Source organism: Sinocyclocheilus grahami, unplaced genomic scaffold (genome assembly GCF_001515645.1).
Source record: "Sinocyclocheilus grahami isolate Dianchi unplaced genomic scaffold, SAMN03320097.WGS_v1.1 scaffold1050.1, whole genome shotgun sequence".
In the NCBI taxonomy this organism is placed as follows: domain Eukaryota; kingdom Metazoa; phylum Chordata; class Actinopteri; order Cypriniformes; family Cyprinidae; genus Sinocyclocheilus; species Sinocyclocheilus grahami.
Genome location: NW_015506229.1, coordinates 182,172 through 194,654, shown reverse-complemented (window position 1 = coordinate 194,654; position 12,483 = coordinate 182,172). Strand labels below are relative to the sequence as shown.

At 33.3% G+C, this 12,483-nt stretch overlaps 1 protein-coding gene across 1 annotated transcript in view; it reads left to right on the top strand.

The window, feature by feature from the left end:
- The window catches only part of LOC107566139 (VPS10 domain-containing receptor SorCS1-like), a 170,177-nt gene extending 161,553 nt beyond the window's left edge, over window positions 1-8,624 (top strand). Inside the window, exons 26-27 of the mRNA XM_016251514.1 lie at window positions 2,365-2,531; window positions 7,381-8,624. Of these exons, the coding sequence (XP_016107000.1) occupies window positions 2,365-2,531; window positions 7,381-7,445 (232 nt within the window). The 3' untranslated portion in view covers window positions 7,446-8,624. The remainder of the gene's footprint in view (window positions 1-2,364; window positions 2,532-7,380) is intronic.
- The last annotated feature ends 3,859 nt before the right edge of the window (window positions 8,625-12,483 follow it).

The following is a 12,483-nucleotide window of genomic DNA, read 5'->3' as shown; positions in this document are numbered from 1 at the left end:
GTCTGATAAAATCAACATGCATCTACACTAAAGAGCGGCTATGCGGTTGTTTTGGCTCTATTACTTTTTTGTCTCATGCAGCGCACTGCCTGCGTCTGAGTAACAAACAAAAAAAAACAACAAACAAAAAGTGCATGTGATATTAACAGACAAACTACGCTCATATTTATAATTCCAAACAATCAGTAAGCGACAGGTGCTAGGAAACACTGTTTTGTACTCATTTATTGACGAGTCAGCTGCGGTGCGGCCAACTGAATGCGCTGCTTCTCTGACGCTCACTGCACAGAACAGACACCGAGAGAGGTGACACTTCACCGGGAAAGTCAGACCTTGCGTTCGCGGGACAGCACTGGCAAAATTTTCCAACTGAACCATAGCTAAGGTTTATCCAAAAAAGTCACTAGGTTTGTCAGTATGAATATTCTATGGGGAAAAAAAGCAGCTAAAATAATCTGAAATTTGCTAAATCTAGAGCTAAAGTCGCGCTCGTGTGTGTTTGAGACGCGGGAGCTGATGGCAGGGGCCGGTGGATATTTGTAGCGGTCAATGTGGATATTGTGGATGAGTTCTTCTGTGTCATTATGTTCTATTAGTTCTACAGCTTCAGTTTGGGAACTTTCACGCTTAGTAACACATACAACTGTTCCCTCACAAGTTCAGTGAAAAGGGACTCCTTTCAAACAGTGTCGCGTTCCGAACGTTGTTTAAGCGACATGCACCGGTATTGCGGTATTTAAAAAATTCATATCATAACAAAAATAAACACCGGTATTCGGTATGAACCGGTATACCGCCCAGCACTATCTTATTTTATATAGATATATTTTAAATAGATTTTATATAAATATATCTTTTCAATTAATCAATTCTCAGAAGATCAGTGAATAACGGCCTAAATATAGAACACCAGTGGTATGGGCTACTTTTATGGTGCATTTGCATCGTTTTTGAAAGCCTCATGTCCCATGAGGACTAACTGCAGTTGCAGTATAGTAAACTCTGAAGAAAAGCATCTGCCAAATGCATGTAAATGGGCTAGAGCGACATGAGTGTGAGCAAATGGTAACAGAATTTCTGTTTCTTTTTGTGAACCGGTCATTTAATGAGGGTGTTAGATCACATTTTAATGAGCTGCCCATTTGTGTTGTTTTCTTTTTGCAAAATGTTGTATTTTAGCACAATAAATTTGCTTTTGAATCCTCTTGTTAAGGTTTTTGCTTATGTGGCTTTCTCCCTCCGTAATGATGCAGACCAAAACGGATAAAATCACCTCTCTAAAGGGAGGCCTTGATTTATCAACTCCTAAGTGAGACTTTTCACATAGAGGTCTTTTTTTTTTTCTTATTCCTATGTCCTTTTACAACTTTCCCCTGAAGCAGATCACAGACCTCGGCTTGTAAACGGACTGTACCGCACTCACAAACTATAAACACATGCTTCCAGTGATAAATGAACAGAATGACGTAAACGGCAAAGCTGATAATGTCAGGGCCATCAGAAAGTTCGGAAAAAGAGCGGAAGCACACATTACGAACCTTATCAGCTCGGCTCATGAATATTAATTAGGTAACGTTTGGCCAGCAGTCCTTGCTGAAAGATAAGTGTCTGCTAGTCACTGTAGATGACCGTTTACCACTAGCTTGTTTGTCTGATCTTGGTTTTAAAAAATGCATATATATATAAGATTATGTATTTGTATGTATTTTTTTTTAAATACTAAAAAAAATGTTTTTTTGTATGTGTTCACCAAGGTTGCATTTCTTTTATAAAAAGGTACTGTAAAAAACGTAATATTGTGATATAATATTACAGTTTAAAATAACTAAATCTATTTTAAAATGTAATTTATTTTGTGATCAAAGCTGAATTTTCAGCATCATTACTCCAGTCTTCAGTGTCACATGATCCTTCAGAAATCATTCTAACATGCTGGTTTGCTGCTCAAATGAATTTTGCATTATTAAACATTTTGAAAACAGCTATGCTGCTAAATATGCTGTGAAAAAAAAACAATGGATTCTTGATGAATAGAAGGTTAAAAAGAACAGAATTTATTTGAAATAGAAATCTTTTGTAATTTAATTTAATTCAATTTAATTTGATGAATAAAAATAATAATTAAAAAAAATCCTACTGAGCCTAAACTTTTGAAAGATTAAGTTAGTTGAAACTTGTAACGAATGATTATTTCCTAAAAGTTTAGGAGACTTTTCCCCTTCAGTTATTATTATTGCTTAACACTTGACAATATTGATTATTTTTTTTCTCCCGTCACCCCGTTTCCCTCTGGCTGATTCCCCAAGCATGTCTCGTAGCATCAAGCTTTGTTGGCCCATGTCTCATTGTAAATCTTTCCTCAAGGAAGATCCCAGGCCTCCACGTCTATGCAGCGATGCAGGACGAAAAAGAGCAAGAAATGATCCAGAGTCCAGTTTCTCCCACTGACAGCACACCCAGCTGCAGTTCTCAGAGAGAACTGCTCACATCACTGGAGCCTCTGGACACAGAGCCCAACACTCAGACCATCGGTGAGTACTACACTGTCCATTCAACACTGAAGCGCTTCTTCTACTGAACTCACAGCTGTGATTCTTGGGAACAGCAGACACACTTTACCTGTCACTCGTCTCAGTCGTGGCGTGTTATCCCACTTCCAGTAAATGGCTTCAACAGTTTTTGTTGGTAAAGAGGGCCTTGTTGATTGCAAGGAAAACCACTGGTTGCTCGACTTCTTGATGCCTATAAATAAATCAACAGAACAGCACGTCATGATGTATTTCAGCTTTCTAGGCTGCTGTGGGAATCACTGATACACTCATATAAGCCTGTTTGACATTTGGAAAGAAGACAATATATTGATAAAGAAAGGATAGTAAGAAAGAATGTACCTCTCTAGACTGACAGAATGGAGTGTTTCTCAGAAATAGCCTAGAGAAAATGAAAAAAAATAAACTATGTATACAATATAATTTAGCATATATTTTTGAAAAGTTATAGCTAAATTATATAATATATTATATATATCATTTTACCAATCATATAATTTAAAATGACATTGTGATAAAAAATGGAACAGTAAAGAAATAAAAAAGAAAGAAAGAAATTAAACAGTAAAAATATTAATCTAAAATTTAAATATATTAAACATAATTTGATTTAATAATAATAATTCAAAAATAATGGTACTTAAAATAAAATTCAAGATAGATATATAGACAGATTTATAAAATACATATTATAGATATAACACTAACACATACATACATATAACACTTTATGTTATATTGATTTTATTATGTTTATATTGACAATATAGATTTTTTTTTCCCCAAGCATGTCTCGTAGCATCAAACTTTGTTTGCCCATGTCTCATTGTAAATCTTTCCTCATATATACAGTATATATATATTAGTGCTGGTCAACGATTACTATTTTTAATCGCGATTAATCACATGATTTCCTGTGATTAATCGCATTGTTATGCACAAAATTCAATAATGCATTCAAAAGTAGTGTATTGTGCACTTTTTTATTTAAAAGTACTGCTATATTAACAATAATAAGTGCAATAACATTTGGTTTGCAAACACTTTAAACAAATAAGGTTCTTTTTTTACAGCAGTATTCTTTTTGCATAGTAGCAGTTAAAATATGTATTGTAAATCTCAACTTATAACATTAATGTAATCAAATTACATATAAAACAAGCTATTTGCCACTGCCAAGGCAGTAACGTTTTTATAGAAAATATTTTATAGTTTGTTATAGAAAAACAAGTTATGTTCAGAGTCCAGAGCCTCGATCATAACATTATAACAGTCACCTTCCGAGTAGAGAACTGCACGATTGCGGGTCCCAACGCAACAGAGAGCGGCGCGGGACATCACTTGATGGGCGAGTGCAGGGCGGGTAGAGACTCATGTGTGCGGGATGCACATAAGAGTGTACTCACACTAGACAATCTTAACCGGTTAACCGATAACTGTTTGACCACCAAAGCACAGTTCGTTTGGCTAGTGTGATCGCTCCGTGGGTTCGTTTTAGGGCTGGGCGATAAATCTATAACGATAATTAATGCGCAATGTAAATTTCCTCGATAAACGATAACAAGAGGTCGATAATTGTTCTATATAATGTTTATGAGGCAAAGGCGGAACAAAAGAGTGCAACTCATTTGAAGCGCGTCACTCGGACCATTTATCCGCTCGGATCCAATTTTAAATGGCGGCGTGGCGCGAGCTTCACTAAAGCAGATGCGTTCACTCGCTGATGAGTCTCGATCAAACGGTGCTGTGAGATCCAGTGTGAAGCGCTTGCATTCAGCGAAGAACACAAATAACTGTTTACAGCCAGATGAAACAGCGCTGAGTCTTGACACTGTGCGCAACGATACAGTTAGAATACTTTTTCATCTACAAATTGCCATTTACCGTAGATTTACTGTAGTAGCACTAACTGCACCATTGTATTGTTTTAGAAATGTAGGTATTTGTATCAAATGTATATTATTAATGTAGACTTGTTTTAAATGTATTGAAGGAGGAGTAATGGAATATAATTACAGTATTTTTTTAGTTTTGCGTGATTAAGCTATAGCGTTTATGCATTTATACTAAATTTATTTAGACTAGCTACTGTTTTTCATACAAATACCTAAAAACCGTATTACATTGTTACGGTATCGAGGTGCTATATTTGTGGTTTTAATTGTGATTATCATGATCTAAATGTATGCTACTATGGAAGACCAGTGGTTAATTATTATTTTTTTTTAATTAATTGCAGTACTGAATCTGATCAACATCCCACCCCTCCTGTGACCCATGGTTTGTCTGTGTGTGTATTCAGAGCCAGTGAGCAACGGACTTTCATAATAATAAAAAACTGCGTTAATGCGTGATAAAATAATTGGCAGCATTAATCAATTAATGCGTTAATGCGATATTAATGCGTTAATGCGATGATAATGCGTTAACTTACCCAGCTCTAATACAGTGGGGCAAAAAAGTATTTAGTCAGCCACCAATTGTGCAAGTTCTCCCACTTTTTAAGTGGGAGAACTTGCACAATTGGTGGCTGACTAAATACTTTTTTTCCCCACTGTGTATATATATATATATTTTTTTTTATTTATTTATTTTTATTTTATAATTGTGCAGATGAGTTAAGGTTCTGGAACAGAATAAATAATGATTTATTTTTATTGTCATTTTGTCTCTTTGTATTTCCCAGAATGCATCAAACCTTATCCATGTGTCAAATTCTCCAAAAAAAACAAAAAAAATATGGTGAAATAAATAAAACAGTAAAAAATCTGAATATGCTATTAATATATTAAACATATTTAAAAAATATAAAAAAATAATTTAATAATAATGATAAAATAATATATAATGGTAATTAGAATAAAATTCAAGACATACAGACAGACAGACAGTTTATATATATATATTAGGGCTATCAATCGATTAACATTTTTAATCTGATTAATCACACCCTTTTTCTGTGATTAATCGCGATTAATCGCACACTTCATGAAATTAAGCATAGACCATTTATCTTGTTTCAAATGTTTATTTTGTCGTCATTTGCTATATCCAGCAAAGTAAACCAAAAGATTGACGGGTGATTCTCAAAAATCTGTATTTTCTGCAAGCTTTTTTCAAGATAAATTTAGATGTCTTTCCAAAAAAGGACACTTAGAAACTCCAAAAGGACACCAAAGAACCAAATGATATAAGGAGCCCATATAAGCACATATGAAAGAAAAAAAAAATCTGAATTTTATAGTATGTGTACAGTGCAACAGCAAATAACTTTCTTACATTTTAGAGAAGTCAAGTTGTGATACCGAACAGGACCACATGTCCTAAACCAATCGCCTGCTGACTGCGTATATCTACTACAGTACAAGAATCCATTCAGTATAACTAAACAGCAACATAAACATGGCAAATCAAAAGATTATCATGAATGTGTGTGGAAACAACGTGAATGTATGTAAATGTCTGTGCATAAATACAATGTGCGATCAGTGCGTCAAGAACACTCATACACGATTCTTAAAAATCTATATTTTCTGCAAGCTTTTTTCAAGATAAATTTAGATGACTTTCCAAAAAAGGACACTTAGAAACTCCAAAAGGACACCAAAGAACCAAATGGTATGAGTCCATATAAGCACATATGAAAGAAAAAAAAAATCTGAATTTTATAGTATGTGTACAGTGCAACAGCAAATAACTTTCTTACATTTTAGAGAAGTCAAGTTGTGATACCGAACAGGACCACATGTCCTAAACCAATCGCCTGCTGACTGCGTATATCTACTACAGTACAAGAATCCATTCAGTATAACTAAACACAGCAACATAAACATGGCGAATCAAAAGATTATCATGAATGTGTGTGGAAACAACGTGAATGTACGGAAATGTCTGTGCATAAATACAATGTGCGATCAGTGCGTCAAGAACACTCATACACGCATTAACGGACTCAACACATGCTTACTGTACTGTACGACTCCTGTACGCCACCGCAATCATCTTTACCTTGATTGCAGTCTTCATCCATCAAAACTTTACTAGCGAGACTGGTCATCTGTGCATAAATACAATGTGCGATCAGTGCGTCAAGAACACTCATACACACATTAACGGACTCAACACATGCTTACTGTACTGTACAACTCCTGTACGCCACCGCAATCATCTTTACCTTGATTGCAGTCTTCATCCATCAAAACTTTACTAGCGAGACTGGTTATCCAGTCGAGAAAACATAGTTTGCTTCTCATCTGCCATACAGCGGTGGGATGTGTTGACAATCCGTTCAGTCTGTACTTCACACAGCGCGTGTGACATGTGAGGGTTCACGCTCTTCAGAGACAATCACAGATTATGACAGAGCTTGTGTTTATAAGCGTAACACACTGGAATGAATAATTCACTGAAAACGCAACGCGAGTCTCTGTTCTCTCTGCAATCTCTGATGTAATCAGCCTGGTTTCCTTTATATTGGCGCTGTTTTGGACGGATTGTTTGAATGCATTCACTTACTGGATCATTGGACTGAAAACTTTCCCAGATTTTAGCATCTTAAAATTATCTGATCGCAAGCAGAGAAGCAAAATTGGATTAAAGGGTTAAAATAGAAATTGTGCTTCAGTAATTTTGCGTTAATTGCATTCAATTATTTTAACACGTTAAGGATTGTAAAATGAATCGCATGCATTTACAGGATAACGTATTCATCCTTCATAACGTATATATCATATATATATGATTTTAAAATTGTGCATTTGAGTTAAGGTTCTAGAACAGAATAAGTAGTGATTTATATTTCTTTGTCATTTTGTCTCTTCGCATTTCCCAGAATGCATCAATCCTCATCCACGTGTCAAATTCTCATCAGATCTTCCTACATACATCGACGTTTGAACTCTAGCCTCCGCCATGTCAAGGACTTTGGTCATGCGGACACAAAGGTTTCAAGCTTTATTCAGTACCTGTGCATGTTGGACATTAACTTTACTGTGCGCTGTGAATACTAGAACAAACTTTGTACAGCTTTTTTATACATCTGTGTATTCAATAAAACATTTTTGATGCTGTTCATTTCTAAAGATGCCAGTGTGTACAAAGTCTGAGGGAAAGGCCAGCATGAAGGGTGGAAAAAAAGACAATTATTCTTGGTTACCTGTCTGTTTAATTTTATCGCGAACAGTGGCAGTACAACATGGATATGTGACATTTTGGAAGTGTTTTAATAATAAAATGTAAAGTTATTAATGATTATTGTAAAATGAAACATTTTCTGGGTTTCATTTTGTATAGCTAGCACATCTGTACTTTACATGTAACAGAAATGTAGATTTTACTACTAATTTTATGGGTTTCATGCCTTTATTCATGAAACAGGGTTAATGTTGAAGCTTGTTTATCTTGTTTTGCTTCTCTGCAATATCAAAGTATTTTTTTCTTAGTAAAATTAATTATGTGTTTCTATGTAGAAATGACTGACTGTTGGTTTACAGATCAATCAGATCAATCAGTGTCAAGATATGCTGTGTAAACCGACTTGATATTCTTGAGACATTATGGCCAAGCAGAAGATGATAATCATATACTGTGTCTAGTGTTTCATAAACCATTTTGTATGGAATCATTGATGTGCACTCACAGAGAGTTACATGGATTCATTTTGCTTATTTGTCATTTTTTTGTCATTTAAATTCAGTCATGACATACCAAAAGTGAACTGTACAGGCTGACAGATATGAATGTATGAATGTGCAAGTACATAATTAAATATTTAAGACTTTTTTTTACTTCCCCTCTTTACATATAAGCAGTATAAAATCACAGGGAAGATATGATCAGTTGATGAATTGACTAATACTAAATAATCAGAAATCAAAATAATGTGTGTCACGTATGGAAGTCAGTATACAGACCTTCATCCACTAGCATATAGCCACTATTCAATAACTATAATAATTGAAATATAATATTTCATATATAATATTAATTTAATGGCTTCAGCTACTCAAAAATTGCCAACAATTCACAGCACAAAACACATTGTTGGCACAAACCATGTTTATATGAACCTGCATTTCATGTCAACATATTTTATTTTATTTTTAAATAAAAACATAAAAATAACAAAATGTCATTTAAAAATAAAATATAACTATTTTATTTTATTTTATTTTTATTTCATTTTTTTAATTAGTTTTATTTACATTTTAATTAAATTAATTTTCAAATTAAATTGTATTTTATTTTATTTAAATTACATTTAAATTTTATTTAACTTTATTTGACCCTTAAATCAATTTTTATAAAATTTTTATGTAGTTTTATTTTTAAATAAAATTGTATTTAAATTAATTTTCAAATTAAATTGTATTTAATTTTATTTAAATTACATTGTAATTTTATGCTTAAATATACTTGTATGTAATTTTATTTTTAAATAAAATGTTATTTTATTTAATATTCATTTTATTTTTAAATTACATTTTAATTTTATTTTTAAATTACAATTTATTTAATTTAATATAATATGGTTACTTTGGATGGTCAAATTACACTTTTAATTTACAATTTGTGCCAAAATAGACGTATGTCAACAACTAAATTAATTTGACACAATTATGTTTAGTACAATAACAATGCAATAGTACAATAGAGACCATTTTTGGCATGTCCTTCTGTTTATTAAAATGGTGCTGTTACATACAGCAGAGAACATGCTCCTCATCATCTTTATGTCACACTCAATACTGATATTCTTTTTCTTATATCTATGGACTATTTGCTTCCCAATTCTGCTCTTCTTTCATTACGTTTCCTTTTAAATAGCAAGGTTATATTACAGCTATTGTCAGTCTTTCCATTCTCATACACCAATGAATGTAAATGGAGGTCATCTTTATTACAGAATAGTCAGGATATTGAAAACAGCATGTCTAAAAGGGAAATTTTAATGGCTAATTTTATTTCAATTGTCCTTGTCTGTCACCTTTTGTACACTGCATATAAATATCATGTCACAGCAGTAGAGAATGTTCATATTGAGACCATTCACTATGGACTTGACACAATCACAGTACAGATTATATTTTCATAATATCACGCGCTTTGGTCTGACGCTGTCTTTAGCATATGAGACGATGGATGACAAGTCTCTCAAGTAATGAGTTGAAAGTGTCAATCAAATGAGCGCAGGGCATTGTAGGCAAGGGAGGGGCTATTTAAAGGAACAATAGCAATATCATTTAATTGTTTCTGCTGAAAGGCCGGAAAAAAACAACAACATATATGATAGAATCAGTGTTTGAAGATCCCGATCTAAAAATGACATTACTTCAAACCTGGTGGCTGAAGATAAATACATTGTAATTATTAAACTGAGTTGTACATTCAGATTGAAGACAGAGCTTTTGTTAAACCACTGGCTACAAAACAAGACACTTTATGAGCTTTGAATGGACAAGCTGTGGCAGCCAGGAAATCAAAATCCAGCGCTGCCACTTCTCTCTTAAGAGCAAGGAAGATTATTTTTGTAGAAGACAAGAGTTTTATTACTGTAAAGATTTTATATATATATATAAATATATATATATAAATATATAAAAGTTTTAGGTGCGTAATGTTCTTTCTTTATTTTTTATCTTTCTTTGACCTCAACTCTGTGGAATTGTTTCTGTTTGGTGCAATCGTATTTATTAAATGAAATCAGTCCCTGTTATTGTGTTTTGATTTTCTTACAGTATTTGTAAAAACAATATGTAATTTGCTGAAGTAACCTTTAAATCATAGATAAAAATAAAGTATCAATCAAAATGGTGTGTTTTTATTTCATTTATAGGCTTTTAATAATGCATTTTAATGTGAATTCAATCGTTTTTTAATGATTATGACACTAACTACTATAATAGTCCAAACAACGAATATAATGGTCCAAAACAATTATGAAAATAATAATAATAATAAATCTTACAGACCCCAAATTTATGTATTTATTTATTTAAAAAATAATAATAATTGGTTTCTACATTCTATATTTGTACAATAAAATGTAATTTATTCCTGTTATGCAAAGCTGAATTTTCAGCATCCATAAATAATTTTGAAAACAGTTCATTTCTGTTTAATATTTGTGTGCAAACCTAGATACAGCATGAAAATTAATTTGATATATCTATATATATTCTGTACTAGACACATGCATCTTCTCTCGCTCTCGCTCAAAACAGCATTTCGATTCAGCATTTAGTTAAAATGGACAATGTAAAGTATTTACTATCACTTCTAATCTATTTAATGCAATGGAAGTATTAATTTATATAATAACAACAACAACAATACTAATAATAATATTTGTGTATTTTTTTTTTAACCAAATCTTGGATTCAGTCATTTTATCAACTTCCTTGTTGAAGGGCTCATTGATCTGAGCTTATGCTTTTTTTGTTTTTGTTTTAATAAACAAACAAAAACTTTGGATATTTTTGCAATATTCAAAAAAAATAAAAAAATAAAAAATAAAGTCTTAACAAATATATAACAAGTATTAACTTAATGTAACAAACTAAGTATTAACAATAACAAGTATATGAAAGTATATACAAGTATTTGAAAAGGGTAGTGTTCTAGCGAAACAGAAGCCCACAACATGCTAGTCATAAAATGATTTCTGGCCACTTCTGGAGAAAAAAGAATGTGAGAAAGGAGGAGAAATGAGCAGCCATTAGCAATGAATGGCTTCACGACAGCGCAGCTAGAGAGACAGAGTGAGGGAGTTAACTGGAAGGCACATGAGACTGCAGATTAAGGAGCAATCAATGCTGCCAGGGGCCCCGGCTCTGCTGACATCTCAAGGTAACTTTCAACGGCGCCCAGGGAACTGTAAGTATGAGTGTGTTTGTACGTGTGCCTGTTAAGCAATTGGAGTCAAGGGCACAGCTAATTCAAGCCTAATGAAACATTTAGATTTTCCCCATAAAAAATCATGCTCTCATGATAAAGTATCAGGTGACCAGCGTACCTCTTGTGTACAAATGAAAGTTCATCAGAGGCCCGTCTCCACCAGGATAATAACCAGCTCAATCCGCTCCCTGTGGCTTCGTACTGTAGTTACTCCAAGGACATTAGACTCAATCTTGGTCTGGTGACACGTGTGCCTGCAGCAAACAGTGTCCACCGCTGGCATCTCGGCTAGCAGCTAGCAGACTCACCACATTTAATTACCTTTGGAAAGAAAGACCAGCGGGAGAGAGAGAGAGAAAACACACACACACACACACACATAACCAAAGGAGAAACTGTATTAGTAATTCATTTCATACTCCTGTTAAAATCCAAACAATGTAATACATATGAAAGGAGCTCTTTTCTTTGATAGCAGGCAGTGCAATCATGTGATGAATGTAAAATCAGGTGTTTCGTGTCAGATCTCCTGCCAGGACATTGTACTGCTTGGTTTGAATGGTTTCACAGGATAGTATGGCTGTGCTTCTCTATACAAGACATAATTCTATCAAGCTGGGTTTCCCCAATATCATTGCAAATCATGCTTTTAACATTATTGGTAATATCCCCAGACGGTTTGTCTCACCAACAGCAAAACATGAAAAGTATGTTGTTTTGCCGAGGTAAAAAAGTTAATAAGCATTACAGAATTAACAATGTATATATAGGAATATATACAGTATATATACATACATACATACATATATACTTTCCGTACCCACTGTATATATATATATATATATATATATGCTGTAGTAATGTACATAAAAATATAGTATTGTTAATATATATTTTACTATATTACTTGTTATACATATTATATCCAGGATGTTAATGCAATTAACACAAATTATATATGTTTGTGAGTGAGTGAGTGAGTGAGTGAGTGAGTGAGAGAGAGAGAGAGAGAGAGAGAGAGAGAGAGAGAGAGAGAGAG